Below are 26,730 nucleotides of genomic sequence, written 5' to 3'. Positions count from 1 at the left end.
CCTGGAGACCCTCTCCATTTGGGACGTGCTGCGAGCGGGCCTTCCTTAGGGGCCATTGTGTACCGTGGAAGACGTGGACCGGGTGGTGGTGCTAAGTGGACGGGCGCCTCCCGCCCATTGGCGCTGCTCGCTGTCTGGCAGTGCATGGGTGTGCCGGATTGGCCCAGCTTCGCGCGGCCCCGCCCTCGGCCCCGCCCCACGCCTGGGTCTCGGTGTGTGTAGCCTACAGGGGTGGGGTGTCCAGCGAGTGGTCTCCTCCTCCAGCTAGTGCAGCTGCGGCGTCCCGCGGCCTCCCCGAGAGTCGGGCGGGAGGGGAGAGCGGGTGTGGATTGGTTTTTACGGTAATTGTTGCGTCTCCCCGTCTCGGTGGCCTGCGCGGTGGGTTGCTCCTTCCTCGGGAGCGTGCTTTTACGGCGATTACACGCTCCCTGCCCGGATTACCCACGCACCCTGGGCTCGTGCGTGTGGAGTCGGATTCGCGCACACGCGTGTCTCTGGACAGATACGGCGCCGAGAGGCCAGGAGGGAAGGGGGACACCCAGGAGGCTCGACGTTTCTTTCCGGCCAGGGGGCCCTGGGACAGCCAGGCGCGGGCCACGGAGGAAGAGGGGGTAGCCTCGGCTTCCAGCTGCTGTCGCCGCCGCCGTCACAGTTTAAAGAGGGGTATTTAAAGACCGGAACCCAGGCCCGGCCCGGGGAGGAGGAAGAGGGAGCAAAGCCAGACGGGCGGCTGGGATTGCAGACAACCCGGGGAGGTGCGTCCACCCGGGAGCTGAATGCGGAGCGCCCCAGTCGGATGGGGCTGCGGGCGCTGGAGATGCGAGGGGACACTTTGTCCTTTTCTGTTCTCCTCCTCCCCCCTGAGGTCCCAAAGTGGCAGGGGAGGGGCCTGAGCAGGGAGGGGGGGGGGTCACAAGCATCCAGAAACAAAGCTTTGAACCGGCCCCTCCACCCCGCTGGGGTGAGATGAGAGGCGAGGAGCGAAAGAAGTGAACTCTTCTGTGCCCGCTCTTGTCAGTTTCTCACCCACTGTTTTAAAATGGGTGTTTAGTTGGTTGGTTGATTTGCTTAACTTGGGGATAACTCCTCACCGCGTTGGTTTAAAGAACTGTGTTCCTGTGTCTATGTTCATGTGTGTGTACTTAGTGGTGTTCGTGGGGGAAAATACAAGTCCCGAGCCTTTGTTGACAAGAGACGTGCTCATTATGCTCGTGGAGAAAAATCTTTACGTTTTTATAACTTGGCGAAATCGGAGTGAAAGTGCGGTTTCTGAGTGAGGCTCCCAAAAATGTTTCTGGGGGCTTCAGTTCTAGTATTTTGAACTGGGAGTAAGGCAGGGAGGCGGGGGTACGTTGTGGCCTCATCTAGTTGGAGGAAACCTGTGTAAGTCTTTTGTTGTTGTTATGAGTTGGGCATTCATCAAGCCTAGTTACCTACGTGAAATGTGAGGAGGATGCATCCTTAACTCGAAGTGTTCCAAAGGCAAATCTGAGGTCACTGCTACTAAACCTGTTGTGTGTAAAGATTGAGAGTGCAAATTCTCACGCTATTGAAAAGTTGAATCTGGGACCCTGGATTTTGTTCTCACTGGTGGAGGAGGATGTAGGGGGTACAAGTTAACCAGTTCAGTTTTCTGTTGTGTAAATATTTTCATGACCTACTAACTTTTTAAAAAAATTTGCCTCTCAAAGAACTAAGATTCCAGATGGCAAATTCTATGAATGGCAGAAACCCTGGTGGTCGAGGAGGAAACCCCCGAAAAGGACGAATTTTGGGTATTATTGATGCTATTCAAGATGCAGTGGGACCTCCAAAGCAAGCCGCAGCAGATCGCAGGACTGTGGAGAAAACTTGGAAACTCATGGACAAAGTGGTAAGTTCTGTCTGACTTGTGCCTGTATGTAGCCCTATTCACCCTGGATATGGCTTCCCCAGTTTCATTTATGCTGCTAATCAATAATAATTACTCTTAGGGCAACAATCTTTTTTGATTTGGAGTGAACGTTTTTCTTCCATCCACTTTGTGTGTTTTGAAAAGTTGGATTCAGAGCAAAGACTTTTTTTTTTAGCCTTTTGTCCTTCTCTTCAAGGGTCAAAGTTCCTCTGTATGACTCAGATATGCAAAGATTTTACTGTTGGCTGCTCTTTGTTGGTGTGTGGCCATAGAATAGTTTGGAAGTGTTTGTTCTATCTTATGGGAAGTTGTGTTTTTGTTGGATAACTAAAGAGTGCAGACAAGTAACTCAAGAGGTCTCTGATGGACCGCTCATGACAACCACAATGTATGATGCTGACAGTATTTACAGGGGAAAAAAGCAGTTTAGTCCTTAAGTGAGGAAGTAGTATTTGAGAGAGTTTCCATGTTCATCTTTGAGAATTCATCTTCATTAAGAAACTTTTTTTTGTTGTTGTTAATGGTAGAGTCACAGTTTCTTTCATCTGTTCCATTTTGAAACAGGAAACCTTTTCGATTGCACATTGTTTATCGTTAAAGGAAAATTTATGATGGAGGTGATGGGGCTGAGAGTATCAGAAACCTCTGTGGTTTCTGCATGTTGCTTTCAGATGAACTATAATTTCACAAGAAGAAGTCAAGCTGGATGTCAGAACCAGAATTAATAGTTCTTGCTTTTGAAGCAGTAGTACTGTCCTCTATATATTGGTAAATGTTTTAGCACCTTATGGTTTTATAGTATAGATACTTGAGGCTAATTATAAATTTACTTGATTCAAGTCTCTTGATATCTTTATAATTGTGGAAATGGAGGTTTAAAAAAACACACAAAACATTCCTTTGTAGGGATGTGCCAAAACCTCCATGAAATCATATGGTAGCAGTCATCTTTGGTTTGTAACTCTGTGCAAATATTTGCCACAAAAACCCACTGTCAGTGGTATTAGCAAATACAGAAAGGTGATAAGATTTACTTGATTTTCATGTATCCTTATGGAAAGTACAGATGGATGGATGAATGATAGAGGCCTGTCACTCTGTGGCTGGTGGTGCTAAATGCAGAGCCAGAATAATTTTTGCCAGATAAATATCCTTAGTTTTGGGCTTCCTTGTGACCTATTTAAGCTTCTGCCAACATATTCAAATTGTGATACTAAAGCTCCAGACAGAATGATGTCATAGTGTCACAATTGCGACTTGCTGCTTGAGGTCAGGTTTTGATTTTAGCATTGTATACTTAAGAATAAGGACCATGCATTTGGAAAAATTGCATATATTTGGCAGGCATAATACTAGCTGTCTTTGATTTTCTCAAGAGTATGCAATCGAAGGTCACTCTCATTGCTTAAATCATTATTTGGGCGTAAGAGAAGATCCAGATCCAAGGTTTTTCTCTAACTTATCTGTTATTGACTGAGCAAAAAAATGGGTCAGAGTCTATGAAGAGCAGCTTCTCCCTCTTCTCCCCCTTCTTCGAGTGGTCAGAATTGGTACATTTGTGAGTGAATGTTAGAACATCAAGTGAAAAACATTTATGTAAGGAAGTGGCGTGAACTACAGTTAATATAAAGTCATTATTTTTGAAACATTAAAAATGGGTGCATCATTTTGGCCTATGACTATTAGCATAAGTTTTATCCATTTTTAATTATTTCACCATTGCTTATGCTAAAACAGATGGCTATTTGATAGTTAAGCTTCTGACATTGTTTATTTTATTAACCCTTTTGTGGGTTTAGCCTCTCCAACTGAGAAACTTGGCTTACAAGGAAATCTATTATCTCAAGTCTCTACTTAGTGGAATGCTGGTGTGGGTGTTGGCAAAGGTGCCTTGTATGGCTTCTCCCCATTTGTCTTCATTATTTGTCCATGATGAAAATTGCTGTGTTTACTTATGAGTGAATTCGTGGGCTTTGTGGAGGGAAATGACATAAATCGTTGTAAAAGAGTTCAGTGTGTTTATTGCTACTCCAGGACACAATAACAAAAAGGCATTGATTATTACTAATTGGAAATATATTTAATTGTGTAATGTAGAAGCATTCCCCACATGTGTTTATTTATATGTTCTTCTTTGTCAGTGGTGAAGGAAGTGGTTCGTAATATCAACATTGTCCTGGTGATGACATCAGGAACTTTATTATTAGTCCAAAAGTTAATCCCTTGACACGTTACCTAACTGTTTTGTAAAATAACTGCAATAGCATGAGTTTGGCTTGTGAATAACAGAAAACCATAACTTCCAAGTCTAACCGGAAGTTATGTAAAAGCCAGGGTTAAATGTTTAGTTAGCATTTTTTCTTTGTGAAGCCTCCCAGGTCATAGAAGTATAAATAAGAAAACAAGCTTTAAGTTCTTTCTGTCTCAACTGCATATAAAGTAAACTAACTTATTTTACAGGGGATATGAAGCAGTCTTAGTTTGTAAGTGTGTAGTTTCACCGTTCTCGGGCCTCTAGAATTTAAAATGGTCAACTGAGATTACAGTTCCAACTACTTGTTATGTTTTCAGTGGGTAGGCTTGCTATACAAGGTCACTGAGAGTAGGAAGGAGTAATTGCTCAGTTGAGCTCCTTACCAGATGTAATGGGTTGTGCAACAAAACTTTAGTTGTATACAGTTAGCATAGTACATTTACTGAGAGAAAGAATAGTAGCATGCTCCACAGCATCCCATGTAGACATATTTTTTGGCCTTAGCTGGATGTGTCAGTGTAAGTCAGTAGCTGACCCCAGACTCTTCAAGTCAGTGGATGTCTGTTGGGTACAGTGACAGAACTACTACTCAGGTTCAAATACCCCTAAAATGTGGAGTCTGTTCTAAAGCTATTGCCGAGATGTTGTTTCTGAAACACATAATAAACATTTATTGAGAGCCCACTATGTTCCTACTAAGTGCTTGTTACTGGGGATGCAAAGCTAGATACTCTGCACCTGACCTGTCGAGGAATTCAGAGACCAGCATGGAGCCAGGCATATAAATGGATGATTGCCATGGAGCGCGGAAAGGGCTGTAATACAGACTATACAAAGTGCAGCCAGGGCAAAGCAGAGAACGACCACCGTGTTTTTCTGGCCACTGTTCAGACAGTTGTCTGTCTGGGCTCTGCTGGCCACTGCCTTCAGTATTATTGTACTCTCATTGGAAATGCTGAGGTGAGGAGGGTAAGAAAATGATTGCTAATCAGCATGGGAGGAATGATGATTTATTAATGTGAGGTTCCTGAGCATGGTTTTCACAAGCGTCTTAGCCAGGTGATGATGGAAAGTGGAAGAAAAAGTTTTCTATCTAATAGACACCAAATGTACTGAGCATATGTGGCTGTTCAGGAAATTAAAAAATAATTAATTGATGCCAAAGAGCAAAGCAAGTTGAGTACCTGCCTACATTTTTGTCTTGCTGTCCTTGTCATTTGTTTGAAATTGCATTACTGGAGGAGTTTTAAAAGCCTTTAAAAAGGGATGCCAGACAGCCCCTTGCTGCCTTTTACCCTCAGTACATTTAGTACATTTGTCAAGCTTGGACTATAATTCATTCTCTATCTTTCTAGTTTTACTGTGACCATAATATATCTTAAAATTTGTCAACCGAAGTTGCTTGGATTATATGGAACTATTAAAAAAAATAAGAGTAAGGCTTCTTTTCTAAGTTGAATTCCTCGTACTTCTGGGAAAAACATGGCATGTGGAATAAAACTTAGGTTCTGGATGCCTATTGTTTGTATTTGTTGGGTTTGAGAATATCGTCTTCCATGGGCCCTTGGAACAGGGAATATTATTTATTTGAATTATTCTTCACATATTTCCTTTTCCTCAGTGAAGTAGTTATGTGTTAGCAGAATCATGGGTCCCGTAGACTTGGATAGATGATAGCACGCTAAGTGTCTGGGCAATTTTGTTTAGTACTGAGTTAGGTTCTGAATTTGCACTTAACTAAATTAAGTGATTCCACAGTATGCTACTTGTCACTTCTAGGAAAAGCTTTTGATAAAGATTGAGAGGAATCCTCCCAAGAGTAACCTTGGTTTATTCTTATGATATAGGGCATACATTTAGCAGAAGCCTTAATCAGTTAGTAATCTTTTAATTCGTATAAAATTTTAACCATTCAGATTTTGAATCGACGTCTTACTTTCTTACAGAGTTGCTTTATATGCTGTCAATTGAGTTCACGATTCATTTGTCATATTCCAACTGTAGAGAGATTTATAAATGACTATATGTAGTAGTGCTCTAATATGGTGTAAGGACTGTGGCGGTATGAGGTAAAGGTGGACCTTGCTTGCCGAGGGTGAAAAGTTGGTGTAGAATGCAACATGTTCGAGGTACTCTCCAGCTGTTAACTTGGATGTTTTAGGTTCTAGTGAGATGGAGGACATATCAGGCTGAAGGAATGTTGGGGTGAAGGGAGACTGAGGAGTGAAAGAAGGTAAGTTAGAGGAAGATGAAGAGGCTTTGACCACTGTGCCAAGGAATTTGGACTTTATTTATTTTGTAGACATAAAACCATTAAAATCTTGGAGCAGAGTGAGAAAAAGTCAAGGCTGTGGTGTGATAGATGATTCTGTCGGCTCTACAAAAGGGGATTAAGAGAAAAGAAACTTAAAAGTGGGAATAATGATCAAGAGGAATTAAAATGGACTGGGCAGGAAATAATGAAGGGCTAAGCTGGGGAACTGAGAGGAGGTAGGCAAGCGTTGGTTCAGATATGGGAGGCATTTTGGAGGTGAAATCTACATGTCCTTGGTGACCCTTCAGAGACAAGATGAAAGAGAAAGTGAAGTGAAAGTGACTCTTGAGGTTTTCAGCCTAGTTAACTCTGAAGGCAGTGATGCCCTTAACGATATTAGGAACACAGGAAGGAAAAGAGGAAGCTTGGGAGTTGGTGCATGATAAGTTTGTTTTTGGCCATGGTGGGTTCGACATGCCAGAGAGAAATCCATTTTGAAGTCAGAAAATTGAATGTACAGTTCAAGAGAGAAGTGGAAACTAGAGACATATGTTTGGTAGATATACCTAGAGAGGCAGCATTTCAAGCTGTAGAACAGCAAGAGATATGCAAGGCAGAGTGGTTGGTGAGAGTCAGAAAAAGTCAGAGATTGGAATTTTTGGTTGTATGTCATCTTACATCTGTAATTAGATAGCAGTGAAGGAAAAAGAATCCCTCGAAAAACAGTTATAAGAGAGGTAGGAAAAGAACTAGAGCATTTTGATTTTTTTGGGTAGAGACAGCTTCAATAAGGAGATGGTTTCAAATTCTGAGAAAATTGAGTTCAAGTGGAGAAAACAAGGCAGGATGAAAATTTAAGAAGTCATTGAATTTCATGAGTAGAGGCCACTGTTGACCTTTCGAGTAGTTTCACTTATGTGACGGGGCTAGATTAAAAAGAGTGTGTGGATTATTTAAAGATTGTTCTAAAACTGCAGCAACTAGTGAAGGAAGAAAGTTACGATAGGTAGCTTGAGGGTTTGAGCAGAGCGTAACTTTGTGGTGGGTGCTATAGGACAGCTTTGTAGATTGAGGGGAAGGGATGTTGGTGGAAATGATTTAAGATGTAAAGGAAGTAGAAATAGTTGATAAAATGGCATCCAAGGGTAGGAAGGAAAGGCTAAGAAGAAGTGAAAGAGTAAAAACCCTTGGTAGATAACTAACTTCCACTTAGACAAAAGGGAAAGAAGGAAATATACAGAGAATTTTTGAGGGAATTTGAATATTTTTTGTTGGGTTGTCAGGAAGTGGTTTAAGGTGTAACATTTGTAATGTTTAACCCATGTTTTAAAATAGTATGTTATAGAGTAAACAATATATATTTTAACTGGTCTTGTAGCAATTAAGTGGGTAAATAAGTAAAACATTGACATGGAAATCAGTTCTCATCCTGTACATCAGGGTCATCTTAGTAACTATACTGTGACTTAAATGATGCAAGGATGCTCTTTGTATCTACTCTGCTTGGGCATATATTTAAGAGTTTTTTAAAAAATTTAAGGGTTTTTGATGTTTTTCTGTGTTTGTAATTGCTGATGTTTTTCCTAGTAATGAAAGAAGCGTTTTGAAAATATCTAACTAAACTTTTAGCTCTTTATCATATTAATATTTAATTGTTACACTCACTCATATTATCTTCCAGTAGCAATAACAAAAATATTTATTAATTCTACCTGTTAAAAAATTTCACATCAGTGAGTACCGATGTACTGTATTTCACACCAGGAGGAATGCCCTGGGCTTCTCTGCTTCATTTGCTGCTTTCCTACACAAAACATTACAGACTATTTTTTAAAAGGTTGAATGCAGTATGAAGAACTTTAGGAGCTAAGAGAGCTCTTAATGATCCCCAACAAAGTGGTTAGTACCCTTAGTCTAATTCTCATGATTTTGCCATGTTGTGGTAAAATATAAACTATGGAAGGAGAAGAAATACTATAGAGTAATGAGTGCTAACTGTGTGCCATGTCCTGTGCAGAACACTTTACGTTTCCTCTCCTAAGAATTATTGGGTCATGACGCATTTTTGTGTTGAAAAACATAGAAAAATACATCATGACTTTCCCGATAACCCAGTAGAACATCCCAAGGCGTTTCCAGAAGAAGAAACTGGTACATGGTTGTAAAACTAGTAAGTGTCAAGGCCTCATCATAGGTTTGATAGACTCTAATGTCTATGTTCACAGTGAGAAGATTCAAGCACACTTCTCCATGGAATAATAAGACTCTACCTCTTTCCATGAGAAGTAAATCCAAAGGATATTTACCTCCTATATTTGATATGATCAAATTCTTTTCCAAACTTTGTACTAATTTTTTAGGCAGGTTTATTCAATATATTATAGATATCCTATTTGTAATTTGATCTTACTTCTTCTCAGAGGTTCTTCCTTTGTTCCTTTCCTCTTGTTCCTCCTTCCCTTCATTAAATATTTATTGCACATCTATATTCAAGATTCTACATTAGGTGATGGAGATAGACGAGTGAGATTAGATAGGTTCTCCACTCTCAAGGAAGTTTCATTCTTATTTGGAAGAAAGATAGTGAACAAACGAATACACAATTGCCGTTTTAATTACAGCGAGTCCATTATTTAATGGTGCCTCTTACATCAGTCTTCTAAAGAAACTTATTGAAAATCATAAAGGGATTGTTAGTTTCCTCCAAATCCTACTTTGATACACTCACTATACTCATAACCAATTTTATAAGCTTACCTTGTTTTGTAGAAAGTTTTGTATTTTTATACTTTTTACATTTTCTGCTGTATGTATTTTTGTACTTTTGTATACTAGTGATGATTTGCTGAATTAAAATGGAAAGAGCCCAAAAAACTCATAGATGCTTTTTATCATGATGATGTACTTTTGTATAACTGCAATGAGGAACTTTTTACAACATTTACATGAGGAACACAAAGAAGGGATTCTTTTAGGTTTTCTGTACTGTCTTTAAAAAATAGGATATTTCTCTTTGCAGGTACATTACTTGATTTAATATAACTGAATGCTCCTTGAAGGGAGGTGTGTTTCATAACGCAAGTCGGCTATTGCATAGACACAGTTCATTACTGTTGAAGTTTCCATTTGCTTCGGTAGAATTTCTTTCTTAGTTTTAAGGGCTGGTTTGAACTTTGTTTGCAATAAATATGTTAGGTGACCTAATACCTCTGTTGGTACCTTTTGGCTGGAAATTTTAATTAGGGCATGGTCAGGAAACTCTTTAAAATGCAAGAGTGTTTCAAGAATAGTTAATGGCTTTGACAATTCTTGTAGCACTAGTAAATCCTGTGTTTATATTTGTGCCTTTGCTTTGATATGGTTGAATGTATATTTATGTATAGTGAATACATATTCATGTATTTATCGAAATGCTACATACATAGTCTGTATAGATTAGGCATATTTTTATGTATGTTAAACAATGAAGACATATACAGAGAGGTCTGCTTAGAAATCTTTAAATACACTTAACAGTATACAATTACCTGCTGTATTTGTTTATGGAGAGAGTACCTGGCTCTTAAGTCCAGACGTCAGGGTTCTGAGCAGTAAACTCAGCTAGATTCCGTTTCTGTGTTTTAGTATTGTCATGTCAGAAGGAGGGAATTGGTTTTGGTGATGATGTCCAAGGTCGTCTTTAGCTAGCTCTAAAATCCTTTGCGTCAATGACTGTAATGGCATTTTTAGCCTAATTCCAATACCAAGTGTTTTGCCTTCTAGTTCAGAAGCAAAGAGTAACGTTGCTAATGAACCAATCCTTTCATGCACCAGTCGGTTCTCAAGTGCAATTTTAGAAAACTGTGACCTGTAAGTAAGTGCCTTGATGAACTGACTGTAGCCTGTTTTAGATCTACTTATACCACTCATGATGGGTTTTTTGTGCCCCTGCCTCTTTGAATGACCTCATTGCCTCCTCTCTTTCCACACTCTACCCTCTGGTTCTTCTCAAGCCATTGTACACCCCTTTGCCTGGAATATATTTTTTTCAAATGTAGGTGTGCCTTTGTTGACCCTGCTATGTAGATATGAGTGAGCTGCGTCATTTCTCCTCTAGCACTTGGTACTCTACAGTACTCAAATTCTCCTGCAATTCTTTTCTAAGCCACTGGCCTTTTTCACTAGAAAACTTCTGGAGGACAGGCCTGTGATTTATGTCTTCCTGTATAGGTCCTGAAACAATGCCTGACACAAACGTTTGTAGAATTAAAAAAATGGGTCCTAAAGTTCATGTAAATTTGCAAATGGAATAAAATAAAAATGTAAATGAGTTTAGCCAGGGATCATTAATTACATGCTTGATTCTAATTAAATTGTGATATAGTTAGAAAGATCAGCCTGAGATTCAGAAGATGCAGGCTCTTGTGCTGGATTAACGACTTTTTAATAGTCCCTTAATCTTTGTAGTTCTTAGTTTCTTTATCTGAAAATGAATGGATTGGACAGGATCTTTACGAAGATCCCTTAGAGCAAGAATTACATTGCTCCTAAGTTAATTATAGAGAGCTAGGTCTCTTCTGCCAGACTCCTTGAGGAAGGAAGTATGTTCTAGTCATCTATAATTTCCTGGCACAAAGCTCAGTACTTGGTATATAGTAGTTATTCAAACCATGTTACTGAATAAAGCAATAAATTCCCAGATAGAATTACGATTCAAATAAAGCAAATGAGAAAAAGGTCAGGTAGAGAAGAGTAAATTAAAAATGTGTGAACATATTAAAGAACAGTTATTTTGGAATGTCTGAAAAAAATATCTGGGAGAAATTTTTTATTTATCAGTTAAAATATTCACCAGTGGAGGAAATGAATTTGAAACTGCCCTACAAGTTAATAACTTATCAATCTGTGACAGGTTGTACCAAGTTTTATGTTGGTGAATTAAACTGTGCCTGCTGTAGGATGTTGGTAGTGATATTTTTGAAATTTGTGCATACTTGTGGTACTATTTCTTAGTGTTAAGAAATTGAAAAACTATATTGTATATTAGCCAGGATTTGTTAAATCACTGACATAGTTGTGACTTCATCAGTCTTTAGGGGAGAAGGAACTTTTCTATTATATCAGTGTCACAAAAATAGTGTAAAAAAAAAAAACCTTCAGCTCTTTTAACTATACTTTTGTAAAAATTTGGCATTATTTAATAAATTATTTGCGGTCTGAACCTTTGCGTTTTTTTTTCAGGAGATCAAAATAAAGTTTTTGTATTTAAACTGTGCCTATTCTTTTGGGTTCTTGACTTGAATACTAGTATTGTTCAATCATGAAAATAAGGAAGTAATATAATCATACTATTTATGTATAATATATATATAAGAAGTATTCCGGAATCAGTCAAGCCTTCTGGAAATCCATTTGTTAGTTCTGTTCTAGATGCTACATAATTCTCTTCTAGGAACAAAGAGGAGGAAGGTATGAAATTGTCCTCAGCTAGTATGAGAAATGGTCGATAGTTTGAGCAAGATTTTTCTACCCACAAAACCACGATATGGTTATTTCTTAAAGAAAGCACGTGAGATAGCAAGTTTAAGAGTGTTTTCTTTTTCATTTGTTTCCTTGATTTTTTTTGTTTGTGCTTCTTGAATTATTATTTTTCAACTGCTTTCTGTTTGGCCCAGGCACTTTTATGAGTACCCAGCAGTGGATACCTGTTTTGTGGAACCTGAAAAATGGAGGGGTCCTTTTAATAAAAATAAAATTTAAAAGTACAAATACAAAATTGGGTGTGAAAGTGGAATTTTTTAGAACAATAGAGTCACAACAAGCTACACATTTAAAAAAAAATTGACAAATCCATAAACATCAGAGAATCTCGATTCTGTGCATTTTATACTTTGATTCTCTTCCATTGTACACATGTCCTTCCCGTTCTGGGTGCCACCGGACACATTCAAATGACCAGATTTGACCCGGACCCTCCTGCTATCTGGGCCTGTCAGCACCATGGGCACTTGAAATATTCTTGAAGCCATTCTTTCATCAACTGCTGACAATAATTTAGTTCCAGAAGTGGCTGTGTACTTCACATGTACCTTCATTAAAACCAAACTAAATGTATTTCCAACTCAAATTTCAGTTAGCCAGATTCCAAAAATTCCCATGGCTAGTCCAGTGCCACTCAGCAGGAGCTTAAGTGTGATGGAAGGAGAGCCATACTGGAAAAAGACAGGAATCTTCACCAATTGTGTTTAAAATAGCTTGCTCTCGAAAATTTTACCAAGGAAAAAAAAAATCAAGGCCTTAGAAGAGAGCAAGTATCTGTGGGACCCTCAAATTTACACTTCACTAGCTTCTCAGTAAATATGCCTGTATGTGTACATTTTGCCTTTTGTAAGATTGTGCACCTCCACGCTTAAGTACTCATATGGTTTTGTGCAGTTTCCTAAGATTTCATTAAAAAAATTAATTTGTTGGTTCCTAATGTCCTGATTTGAGGGGTAAGAATGAGATGTGTTATGTTAATTTTGACTAAGTCACATGAACATAACATGTGGAAGTGAATATAGAAGTTGAATTACTAGCTTGTCTTGCAAACAGAAGGTATTTTCAGTTCTGCAGGCGCCATAAACGCCCCAGTGGTTGGGTGGCACCCGAGGGAATGACTGAACTGTTATGTGCCACATGTTTATAGGCATGGGAGATAATAGGGGAGGTGGAAAAGACTCATACTTACCTAACACCCTTTTATTACTTAATAACTCATTAAAATTGCGCCTCTTTGTTTTTTCTCTTCAGGGTTAGGAATAATATACTCAAACATTAATTAAAATCCATGAAAGCATTTTAGCTGGGAGTTCAATGTAATGAAATAATACATAAATATGAGACACTGGTTACCAGCAGAAGAGGCCCATTTCCTCATTTTTTATTTGAAAAAGAGACTGTTCGTGGTATACACTAATTGACACCCTGGAGTTTTCTTAAGCCACGAACAGTGGACATTGTAGAAGAGATAATGAAAATTTCAGGGGTTGAAAATAAAGGTATGACAAAGAAAAAAAAAAAGAAAAGAAAGAAAGAAAAAACAAAAAACGGAATGGGAGGAGAAAACAGGATTCAAATTGTATTAAGATAGATGCAAATATTTGTTGATTCTTTGTTGATGTAAGTAATTTTAAGATCCAAATTTATATTAGGTAAAGTGAAGAAATAGTACATAGTTCACTAAGTTTTTCAGTTTTTCTATGAAATAATTTTCTATGTTTTATTTTTGTCTTTGTTTTTAGGTCAGACTGTGCCAAAATCCCAAACTTCAGTTGAAAAATAGCCCACCATATATACTTGATATTTTACCTGATACATATCAGCATTTGAGACTTATACTGAGTAAATATGATGACAACCAGAAACTTGCCCAACTCAGTGAAAATGAATATTTTAAAATCTACATTGATAGTCTAATGAAAAAGTCAAAACGGGCAATAAGACTCTTTAAAGAAGGCAAGGAGAGGATGTATGAAGAGCAGTCACAGGACAGGTAAGAATATTTCAGACCTTGTTTCTCTTAGTGTTAAGGTCACTTATGTTGCTTTTTGCTTCACAGGCAGCATAAATGTCACCATGTGTTTGGGGGGAAATGTCATTTCATTTGTGTAATCTCTGTCCACATTATTTAAATCTTACAGTTTTACATATATTTAGGATAATATCTAGTTCATGAGATGCTGTTCTTATTTTTTTATAGACACTATATTTTACAGCAGTTTTAGATTTACAGAAAAATTACTCAGAAAGCAGAGTTCCCATGTGCCAGTTATTCCTATATATCTTATATAGCTTATATAGTGTGTGCATTTGTTACAATTGATGAACCAATATTGATACAGAATTATGAACAGTTTATGTTAGGGTCCACTCTGTGTTACCCAGTTCCATGGGCTTTGACATTGTATAATGTCATGTATTTACTATTACAGTATCATATAGAATACTAGTTTCACGGCTCTAAAAATGCCCTGTGCTCCTCTCTATGGTTTTGCCTTCTTCAGAAAGTCATAGTGGAAATCATACAGTATGTAATATTTTCAGACTGGCTTCCTTCACTTAACAGTATCAATTTAAGGTTCTCCCATGTCTTTTAATAGCTTGATGGCTCATTTATTTTTATCACTAAACAAGTAATTACATGGGTGTGCCACAGTTTATCTTTTCACCTGTTGACAGACATCTTGGATGCTTCCAGTTTTTGGCAATTATTGATAAAGCTGCTATAAATATTCACATGCTAGTTTTTGTGTGGGCATAAGCTTTTAGCTTGTTGGAGTAAATACCTAGGAGCATGATTGCTTGATCTTATGGTAAGCCTATGTTTAGCTTTGTAAGAAACCACCAAACTGTCTTTCCAAGTGGCTGTACCGTTTTATATTCCCATCAGAAACGAATGAGAGTTCCTCTTACTCCATATCCATGAGCACTGGATACTGGAGACAGTGTCTTTAAGACACAGTCTTGGTTGAATATGATAGATGTGGGTGGGAGATCTAGCTTCGATTCCCATACTTTGTTAAGTAAGAAACTGGACTGGGTGGCAAAGACTGAAGTGACATCAACTGACTCCTTATTTTATAGCCAGAGATCTTGACTTACAGACTTCTCATTAAAGTTTGTTGTTTGGTTATTTCAGTGCTAAATTTTATGGTCTATCTTAAACCCAATAAAGAACATAATAGAGTTTGTCATTTCTGAGATATTTTAAAGAGATCTAGAATATTCACTGATAGTGATAGCCTATTTAGATTTCCAAACTGAAAAACAAACACAGTATTAATTTAAATATATATCTTAACATAGTTGAATTTCAGTGTAAGATACTGAACCTCTCTGGATTTTAGTTTCCTTTCATATAGAAAAACCTTTAAGAAACCGCTAATATTTCTTTCAGATTGGGAAAAACTAGCTTAATGAAACATAAGATTGTATAAGAGAAAATTCAGTTGTCTAGGTATGTAGATTCTGAAGTTTTAAATACCAGCCAAATAACCCAGAGCAAGTAAAACCATCAAGTGCAAACATAGAAAAACTCTCTGCCAGATGTAAAATGGCATAAATGTTTACTTGTTTATAATTTGCTCTCTAAATTAGTGATGAACCCTAACATAATCATAGGAGTCTAACCACTTACGTAACTGTGGGCTCATCACTAAATATTCTTGGACCAAGTTTACACATTTTGTAGGTGGTGAATCTTCCAGTTGCCTTTTAGCTTTAACACTCTGAGACTGTCCTGCACTACTAAGGGGGAATTGCCACAAGGAGCCAAAAGTAACGTAGAAACATATAGTGATTGTTTCGTCTTACAGACTTTTCAAGAATGGCCAGTGTTATGGGAAGTCAGATGTTTATGTTTAAAACCATATTTTCACTTTGTAGTTCTTCCATCCATCTAATAAAACTAAGTTGTTTTAGAAATACCTTTTACAATTCATATTCAGGTTTTGTAGCCCTGAAATTCTTCCTGATCCAGCAAAGTAAGCCATTATACTTTACACTTTAGGGCAGCAGTTCTCAACCTGGGGGTCGCGACCCCTTTGGGAGGTCAAACGACCCTTTCACTTTCACAGGGGTCGCCTAAGACCATCGGAAAACAAAAAGATATTTACATTATGATTCATAACAGTAGCAAAATTAGTTATGGAGTAGCAACGAAAATAATTTTATGGGTTGGGGGTCACCACAACATGAGGAACTGTATTATGGGGTCGTGGCATTAGGAAGGTTGAGAACTGCTGCTTTAGGGTATCAGGGCAGTGAGAAGGTGTGTAACTTCTAGGTCTAGGAATTGGAGTTGATACAGTGTTTTAATTGGATGTAGTAATATATGATGTGGTAAACATGTATCCCACTTTTACATCTTCTTTGGTAACTTTAAACATTTTCAAATTCACTAGATGTCTTATAACAACCATTTCATTTATAAATTTTGATATTTTGGACTTTTATGTGGGACCATATCATAGGGGAAATCACTGTAAATTTTGGTTTTGTGTCGATTTCCACAGATGGTGATAGATTTCATGATACCGACTGATCACATTGAGGCAACTCTAAATTCTGTCAGTGTCCAAGTAAATTTTGTCACTCCTAAATTCAACCCTAAGACAAAGTTTATTAGTTTCTATGCTGGTATAGCATATTCCTAATTGGATTTTACTGTCATCTACGTCCCATTTTCTGATAGTGTTCTGTTGCCAACTGTGTTTATGCAAAACTACCCTTTGATAAATATCTAATAATTCATAATGTACCATTCTTGGTACACTGTAACAAGGACATAGATTTTTGGTTTATGTTTCTTTTGGTAGTAATATATGTTTACACAGTCACTTCCAGCTTCTCTTAAGATTCTAAATGCAAACTGAGGCTAAAGCATGCCATTGTACATGGATCTCTTGGGCATTTTGTTCTATAAAATAGAAAAGAAACTTCTTGGAATGTTCTCATGGTTGTTTGGCAGCATTCTATATAGTAGAATGACTCTTATCTAACATGAAAGACAAACTACTTATTGGGAATATTATAAATTCTCTGAATAATCTTTTTTTATTCTGCAAATAATGTCACTAAGGACATTAGTATTAAGCTACATGAAGGCTAGTAATAGTAAAAGTAGTAATTTGGAGTTAATTGACTAAACCAGTAATGCCTCTAGTAAGTTGGTGCTTTATTGAAGAATGTGCTGGATGAGTACTTGAATTAAAATGTTTATTTTAATGCTCCTGGTATATCAAAAATAAACTTCTTTGTGGATTTGTTTTACATGTAAGGGCAAATGGGAAAACTTCAGGTATCAATTTTGTACTAGCTGTGTTTTAATTGATTGCTAACATATAATAAGTAGCCTGAATTTTTAAAGCAATTTCACATAAATGTGATAAATATAAAAACAAATATAAATATAGCAAAAGGCACGCAGTGTATTTCTTGTGTAGAAGGCAAGAGGTAAAAATTATAGTTGGATGAATTTATTTACTACTGAAATAGATAATAAGGGCCCACGGTGCTAGCCTCTTGCTTTGAGAATGGGTGGAATGATTTCTGGTAGAGGCAGGCTGCAAGCCCTGTTTGACTTTTACAGTAAACCTCTTCTTTCTCTAGTATCACTTTTCCCATTTTTTTTTTGGTTTTGTTTTTTAATTTTTTCTTCTTTTTTTTCACTTTACAAAAAATTGAACCTCACACTGAGTTGGTGCTTCTCCAGCTGAGTGTCTAAACTATTCTGCGGTGGTCTTTCTGGGAAGAGTAGTTTAGTGATTTTTGGCATACACACAGTTTTTGTGTGTATGTGTGGAGTGGGGGTTGGGAATCTTGTAGAGAAGGTGGAATTTATAGTAGTTTCAGGCACCCAGAGGAGAAACTTTCTATCATGTTGCTTAGTTTCAGTGGCAAAAGCAAAATGGGCGTGAAGGTAGTTATAGCCAACAAATGGTAACACTGATGGCCACCAATGGCGGTGACTTGCTTTCAGTGGTTTGACTGGCAGTTTCATCCGTTAACCATTTTGATAGTAACATTTACTCTTTCATGTGAAATGTTATGTATTAATCACTGGCTCGGCAAGGCCTGGTGTTGGACAATGATTTTAAGAACACACTGTGGAGATGGCCTAATGATATTCACATTTTCCATATTTTAGAACTGCTTCAGTGAACCAGAGGGCTACAACCCATTCTGTTTCCTCCCCCACTCTGGTTTACAGCCATTGAAACAAAATCAAAAGTCAGCTGAGGTGGAAAATAGTTCTGCGTTTAATAACCGTCTGTGAAGAAAATAATATTCTGAAATATTTGTGCCAGAGAGTAATACATAAATGTTGTGTTATTAATGTCATTTCAAAGATCTGGACCATTTCTTATGCACATGTGTTGTAGAAAACAAATTGTAGTTTGCATACCTTGGATGGTAATATTCATTCCAATTAAGATTTTTCTTTTCTTTTTTTTTTTTAAAGTATTTTGGCATCAGAAAATTAGTTCTAGGAGAACTAATTTATTTAAAATCTTTCAGGAAAAGACCTTTTTCTCTATTGATCATTTGGCTGAAAAAAAGAAAAATGTATTCAACCTGTTACATTAATGAAGTACCTTTCCCCCTGAAGGACTACACATCACTATGCCTGTTGTTTATATCTGTGTTGTAATTCATGAGATAGTGTACCAAGAACATTAAAGACACATGGTTAAGTTAAAAGATGAATCGAAAATATTCGCTACAATAATAACGATAAAAGCGACAACAAAACACAAAGCTGCAGACAAACCCACGTTCTTTCTTCATAAACTGTGTGACACCATTACTTTGGCCAAAGAATAATGTTGCATTGATATAAATGCTTAAATTTGTATAAACACAAAAAGTGTTGATTACTTGGTCATTGAAGTAGTTTTGAAATTCCTCAAAGGTTTTTAATTTAACCACATAAAGAGGTTCTCCTGTTTGCACAATTTGAGCTTCATGTAATACTTTAAATTGTTACTGGACCTCACAGGTTAATGGCACTGTGAGAAGGATATGAGGAGAGTGCCGCTGAACCGAAGGCAGGAATCTCAGGGTCTGATCCCATTTCTGCTCCAAGTGTTCTCTGTAACCTTGGTTGGTTTCCTGACTCCGATCTATGTTTTTTCAGCCTTTAAATTATTTTCTGGATATTCACAATATATTTTGGCTCAGATATTTCAACATCATGGAGGGAAGATGTAGTTTGTTTCAGACTAATGCTGCTGTTGATACATTAGGCTGTTAAATAATTTTTCAAATTCAGTAGTAGTTTATAGTAGAAATATTGTTTTTGTTATTACAGTAATCATTTGCAGGAAAATTAATCTTAGGGTTACGTCTTTTATAAATAATTTGCGCACTATTGAATGAATTCCATTTATTCTATGAAATAGCTATTATTTAATGATGTGTGAGAGGAAATAGTTTATATTCATTTTAAGAATAATTTTACATTTAAAAAATTAACGTAGTCCATTTCTCTGTCTTTATTTACAAATGGTGAAAATTGCAGTTTTTTTTTGTTTGTTTTTTTTTTTTGCATTACATGAGGACAAGGGACAAGTTACAAGTAGAAAAATATGATTTCTAAATAAATCAAAATAGGTTACTGATCTTTTTTGAACCTAAATGTTTTAATATAAACATGCACAATTGCTGTTTAATGTGTTTCTATATTTGTGTGCATTCTAGGTATATTTTCTTTTTCAATGGAAGACTAAAGGAGTTAAAAGATTAATTTTTGATATTTTAAAATGGTAACATAGAACTTGGATTCAGAGGAGAAATAGTAGTTAGTCCTTTTAAGTAGAAGTATTCCTGCCATGTAGGAAATGGAATTTTCTTTAGAAAACTTGAACATCTTCCTGAAATTGACTTACCATAAATGTTTAAAAAGTTTATTAAGTCTTGATAAGAATGCTTTCATTCACATTTCAAGCATCTGAGAGATGTGAATGTACTTTTTTAAAGTTTGGAAAGGAAGGGGCTTAGCTCTTTAACACTATGAAAGTAGAGGCCACAAGAAAGTTATTTAGACAAATGTTTTCAAGTTAAACAAAGAACCTCTGTTAGTGTAGGCAGGTGAGAACTTGCAGAATCTTTGACTGTTAAGGACTTTATGGCTAACTCCCTCCATGCTGCTTTGCTAACCAGATACAAAATGATTTTCTTGTTGATTTTCATGCAAGTGAAAAGTGAGTGGGGTTTTCCCCAGCAGTTTCCTCTTTGGGGCATATTTTCAAAATACAAAAGGATACAAATTATTCAGATATAACTTGAAACGAAATGCACTGGTTTTAAATAAAACGTTTACATTTAATATATTTGCTGTTTATTTTACTTCCATTTTTTTCCAGCCCTGTCGTAATACCATTTAGCCCCTAACTCCTGGTTTATTAGCTATTAAAAGTTTTATTGCAATTTATTTAATTTCCTTCCCAGTGAGATAATATAAACACATGATATTTGATTTGATTTTAAAATTGGAGAATTTTTTTTCTTGCAGTTTAGAATTTATCAAATGTTTATAAATTCCTGAGTGATTAGCATTTTATTATAAGACAGTAAGCCAACTCACAAGACTCAAGTGAACTTGGCGTTATGGTTGAATACCTTTTATGTTTTCAGTCTTAAGGCAGCTTATTAAAATTGATGTTTTCCTTTCAGTAAATATCTGGTGACATTCAAATTTGATAATTAAAATCCAGAAGCACTTAAGAAAGAATGCCTGTTTTTAGTTTCATAATAACAATACTCCCACAAAGAAGGTTGATGAATGATGTCTTTCAAGTGGAAGATTTGTTATTTAGTTAAAGAAAGCTCCTTTGGCAGTTTTTTGCAAAACCAAATTAAGGTCTGTTTATAAAACAGACAGGCTGCAGTGATAATCCTATAGCCTGTAGAATGCTTGGAAATCTAGCCCTAGAAGCATCTTTTTCTCTTTAGCCATTTAACAAAGAAGTGGAGCTTCCAGGAATCCAAACAGATTAGCTTCCAGCTCTAATTGGGTAGGTCATAAAAATGTATTTGTGTCTGTTTTGAAATAATGTACTTCAGAAATACTGTTTTCTAAGCCCATTTTTAATATTAATTGTCGGTCTCTTGAAACTCACTGTTAGAGCATGAGTTCTTGTTTGAGTTTGCGTTTATACACAGAGTTTGCAGGAAACACATAGGAGGTCATTACAAAAGGTTCCCCCTTATCGATTCAAATAATAAAAAGAGAGAGGTAGAGGTTGCCTGTCTTGTTTGGGTGAACCATTGAGGAGCAGATTAAACTGAAAGATAATTTAGGTTTATTATTGAACTGTGTTACTGTGAACATCTGATCATGTGATCATGTAATTACAGATGCGTGACTGCATTAGTTTCCTAGGTCAGCTGTAACAAAGTACCACAAGCTGAGTGGCTTAAAAAATGATAAGCTGATTCTCTCACAGCTGTGCATTCTAGAAGTCTGAAATCGAGGTGTCAGCAGGGCTCTGCTCCCTCCAAACCCTCCAGGGCAGGATGCTCCCAAGGCTTCTGGTAGCCCATTCCTTGGCTTGTGGCAGCATAACTTCAGTTTCTGTCTTCACCTGGTGTTCTCTCTGTGGGTATGTCAAAATTCCTCTCTTCTTAGAAGAAGAACACCAGTCATATTGGATCAGGGCCTAGCCTAATGAACCTATCTTTATTACATCTACTGAGACCCTATTTCTAAATAAGGTCACATTCATAGGTAGGGTTGAGATTAGAATTTCAACATATCTTTTTAGAGGACACAATTCTACCTCTAACAGTGACAAATAAGGCAGTGTAAAATTTATACTAAGGAGGAGAAGAAAATTGAAACTCACCGTAGTATGTTTATGAAAGCATGAAAACTTTATTTGGGAGATAATGCCAAACAGAATTGCTTAAAATTATTTCTTTGAATGACCTGTAGCTCAAATATGTTTGTAGTTTTGTTTTCAGGTTTATAATAAAAAGCATGGTGAATTAATTTATTGATTAATTTTTAAGCATATATTGAAAAGCATTGTGAATTTAACTTTCATCAATAATCAAATTTTCATGCTCAAACTCAATGCATCCTGCAGGCCACAAAGATACATTAGCAAAGGGTGGAAGCCTCACTGGCTCAAGGGGTTTGTCTGACATGACCAGGCATTGACTGACCACCAAGATGTGCTGACTCAGGTGAATTATGGTCATTGAAGCTTAAACATAACAAGAATTTTGAACTCAAACTGAGCAGAGACATCAATGGTTGTACACTGGGGTGGGGAAGAGGGGAAGTGAGTGGGACAATGGACTTCACAGAATTTGTCCAGGCAAACCACTAAACAAACACCCCCCAAAAATAGCAAAAGCAACCCCACAGAATCTAGAGTTGCTACAATATAGTATCTAAAATGTCAAGTTTCCAACAAAAAACTTATAAGACATGCAAAGAAACAGGAAAGTGTGACCCATACCCAGGAATATAAGGAGTCAATAGAAAACTCCCTGAGGATCAGAGTGTTATGGAGAGCCGTATAATTGTAGTTTTGTATTCTGTATTTCACATAAAATTTTATTAGAAACAATTTCACAAGTCATTAAAGTTCCTTTGAAAATAAAAAAAATAAATTTTCATATACATTGACATAAGAGAATTTATAAGTACCTTGTTATAATGTAACAAACATTTTTACTGATTTTAATGTATAAAATGCCATCACTCTTTAGAAATTACTAATACTATGACTATGTATATTTAATTAAAAGTTATTAATAGCTCTGATGATCCTTGATTAAGAATTTCTGTTTTATTCTTTTATTTTGTGATAAACTCTGGAAGTTTAAAATAGTAAATTATGACTTACATCATCAAATCTGTATGAAGTTTTCTGTATTGCAAACAAGAAAAGGAGGTAGGAGGTGTTTTCTGTGTTGGTGGCGTGGAGAATGGTACAGTTCACATTCACTTGTGTCTCTAATATTAAGATAAAAAGTATTATAAGTATGATTTCAAATTAAGATTTTAGAGAATCAATTCAAGGATTTTAGTTTAAACAAGAGTAAATAATTGTTTTTCAAAATGAAATGTTCATTGGGTTAAACCAAGGGTCAGCAAACTGTACAGAGCTAGATAATATATTAGACTCTGTCAGATGGTCTCTGGCAACTACTCATCTTTGCTTTTATAGTAGGACAGCAGACATAGACAATATGTAAATGATTTGGACGGCTGTGTTTTAATAAAACTTTATTTATAAAAACATGGTGGACTAAATTTGACAGCTGGGCCTTAGTTTGCCAACTCTTGGCTTAAAGTATTAATCCAAATTTTGGATGGTAAAATTTAAAAGTGCTTTATCAACATAGACTGAGTAAATAAGTTGTATCAATTAGGAACTGTGTTTGACTAAAAGTAACAATACCCACAGTAGTTTACATCTCTAGGGATATATATCTCTTAACATGCTGTCAGACACCCACACTCTTTCTGGCTTTGTAATCTTGCTTCGTATTTGGGTTTATCCGTATTCTAGTCACCTCATGGTTGTAGAATTCTTGCTGGAGCTCCCTATATTTTAAGGCTACAAGCCTTGAGGAAAGAAGGAAAGCACCACCTACGCTGGTCCTTTTTCTGTCATTGATCAAAAGGCTGTCCTGGAACCTTTCCACTCGACTTGCTCCCTCCAGCACATTCCTCATAGGTCTTCTTAGGCCTGAAAACAATGTGATATCCAGAACGATAGTGAAAACTTTTTCGTGTATGTGTTTTTCTATTCTTGTTGCCTTTCAAGGAAAAAATGTAAAAGAAGGAACAAGTATAAAAGACAGTTTCATCTCAAACTCATTATCCTTTAAAAGAGAAAAACAAACTTTTTTTTTTATTTCCCTGAGTATTACCTCATTCTCTTTAAAACTTTGAGTTTAGAAACAAATAATTGAAAGCAAATAATGAGTAGGTAAGGAAGATTGAAATTATGTTTTATAAGAATTATATCACTCTCTTTGTCATCAATGTCTACACCTCAGATGAGAGGTAAATATTCCAACCCCATTTTCTATCTAAAGAAGCTAACTGGAGTGGAGGTTACAGGACTTGACAGGAATTGTATATATTCACATGTGGTGTATTTCTAAATGATGTCTCATTACCAGTTGCCTTGTGTGAGCTGCAGCTGTTGGCATCTGAGGGATATTAGCATTGTAAACCCTTTTTCAGTTGTGTTTCAGGCGGACTCATTTGAACAATTCGTACACTTTATACTTGTGAGAATGACGTGTTTTCTCATCTTCATTAAACCAGTATTAGTATCGTATGTCAAATGGTCAGTAAATGCAGCTTTTAAAAAAAAAAGATAGATTATATTCATTAAATTCAGAATTGTTTATTTAAAGCTTCATTTCTCAAGCATGCCTTTTTTGTGTGTGTATGTCTCTATGTGTGTATGTGTGTTGGAAATGTTGCCTGTGATTTTTTAAGATTTTAATTTCTCTAGATGAACGAGGTGTTTTTTTCTTTAAGGGAATAGGAAAGATTACATAAATATTTTGTTTTGCTGAACTATATTAGTGAAAATAAAATGTTTGCTTATTTTGCAGTTGCTGCAAACACTTCAGTTTTTGTTCTAAATGTTTTTTATTGGGTATATTGATTTTCCATGATGGTAACAACATGTGGAGCTGTCAAGTTTATTTTTTCCAGAAATTTCAGAAAACTTTAATTTGACCAAAGATCTCTACTTTGGTCAGGCAGGCCTCTTTTGTCTGATTAAAGTAGGTTTGCATAGATTCAAGTCCTAAGAAACAGCAAATTCTCCGTACCAATTTTTTTGTGTGTTTTTTCTTGTATAATTCTGATTTTAGTCTGTTTTCCCCATAGTTGTATATATAAAAATTATGTTTTTATAAAGCAGTGAAAGTCTTGAAGTTGCTAACTTATCACAATACTTTTTTCCCTCTTTAATATTCGGTAAACTACAGCCTATGGTCCAGATCCAGTCTGCACTTTTTTCTGTAAATAAATTTCAGTGGCACATGTACATTCTGACTACAGTGACAGAAGTGAGCAGTTGCTATGAGACTATATGGTCCACAAAACTTAAAATATTTACTATCTTGGCCTTTATTGAAAAGTCTTATGGGCCACTGCACTGTTGATACAATCTTCTCCAGGAGACTTAGAAACTTGGCATTTATAAAGTTAAACATTTTCTTTGTCTTGATTTTCTTTTCTCCGCTATTTCTACAACTAATGTTTTATGAATTACTGACCATTGTGATATTCTAAAGGCAATAAAATGTTAATGGCAAGTAGTCAGTGATTGAGAACCAAAGCCCGGTTAGAGTCCCGTTTCCTATCTAATGTCAACATTCTGATGTATATGATAATTTTAAAATGCAATAGATTTAAACTTTTTAATTTATTTAATTTTTACTTTTTAACAGAAATTAGGTTACTAATGTCTTGGGCAGTCATGCAGCCTAGTGGCTTCCCTACATAGTCCATGCACAGCTGACGCTTTCTAATCCTCTGGAATGATTAGTACAGATCCCTGACTTCCTGTATTACCTCTGTTTTTCTCATTTGGGATCTGAGTATCCACATTTTTTTTACATGCCCTGGGTATTTCTGATGACCTTTCTCCTCTTAGAATCCCCAGGTCAAATCATTTTCTATGTATACAGTTATCAGGGATTATTGAGATGGCACAGATGGGAGTAGAATCCTGGATCTGTTCCGAACTCTCTTCACTGTACCAAGCTTCCTCTGTCACCGTTGTGGGGATCAATTCCCGGTTGTAAGTTATTTTAAAGGATCCCCAAGAAAGATACATTTCTGTAAGGACTTTGGAGGAAAAGAAGGATTGAAACCCTCCTCTTACATTCTTTTCAGATTGGCCTAATCGCTGTTCTTAGACTTGACCTTTGTGTGCCACCCTGTATGCTGCCATTTTCCCTTCATCTTCCTGTGCCCTCTCCCCGTTTATGCAGGTCCTCACTGAGCTAAAGCTCCTACTCTGCAAGCACCCCCATCTCTTTCAGCATTTTCTGATCACTATCCAAAACAGCTTTTTTTCCCTCTGACCATAGATAACATTTATCAAGGCATTTCATGTGGCACTTCACTATATGCAGTGAAATATTTCTGTCTTTTTAAAATGGTGGTAAAATAGGTCATTTTAAATGTCTCATTATAAGTTCTTCAAAGGCAAAAATCACTTTTTCTCCTGTGCTTCTCCTACAGTATTCAGAACAGTGCCCCACAGTTCTCACACACACATAAAAATACACGATTATTTTTCTAGAATTGCTGTAGGATTATTTGAAAATCCTGATTTATTCCTTGATTGTGGTATCTTGGGGCCTGGAAACAGGAGAAAGTGAAAGTGTAACGTTGGAAAGTGTCCGGTGGTGTCCAGAGAGACTACCCTTTAGAATTTGTAGATAAACTCTGAATAGCAGCTTCTTCAGATTTGGCAACGCGTGCCTTTGAGTTTAGGAGGAAAAAATATCCATAAGCGTAGTAATACCATTGTTCTTTATTATAGAGAAATTGTACTTGAAGGCAGTTCTTAATTCGGCGTGTATACAAAATGTCCTTACTGTGGTGACAGTTTTGGATAAAGCTGGTGAAGTTACTATGGTTTGGAAGTACATCTTAGTGGAATGTCCTTGCAGTTAGCCTCAGCATCTGTAAAAGAACCCCCTGAAAAGCACAGCCTGCCACCATTCTGCCTGTCCCCACAAACTACACGCGGCCATGAGCATCATCATTTCTCGGCTTTCCTACTGAGTTAGTTCTCCTTCTGAGCTCGT

General features: G+C 36.7%; 1 protein-coding gene across 7 annotated transcripts in view; it reads left to right on the top strand.

Moving 5' to 3' along the window:
- The first annotated feature begins 230 nt into the window (after window positions 1-230).
- CBLB (Cbl proto-oncogene B) overlaps window positions 231-26,730 on the top strand; it is a 225,392-nt gene continuing 198,892 nt past the window's right edge. For 3 of the 7 annotated variants that reach the window (XM_019665713.1, XM_019665709.1, XM_019665707.1), the window contains exons 1-3: window positions 231-341; window positions 1,692-1,873; window positions 13,665-13,915. In XM_019665713.1, the coding sequence (XP_019521258.1) occupies window positions 1,706-1,873; window positions 13,665-13,915 (419 nt within the window). In that variant the 5' untranslated portion in view covers window positions 231-341; window positions 1,692-1,705. The other 4 variants (XM_019665712.1, XM_019665710.1, XM_019665711.1 and 1 more) reach the window with 3 other exon arrangements.

This window comes from Hipposideros armiger, unplaced genomic scaffold, assembly GCF_001890085.2.
Source record: "Hipposideros armiger isolate ML-2016 unplaced genomic scaffold, ASM189008v1 scaffold_448, whole genome shotgun sequence".
Classification (NCBI taxonomy): Eukaryota; Metazoa; Chordata; class Mammalia; order Chiroptera; family Hipposideridae; genus Hipposideros; species Hipposideros armiger.
This window is presented reverse-complemented; position numbering and strand designations above follow the sequence as displayed.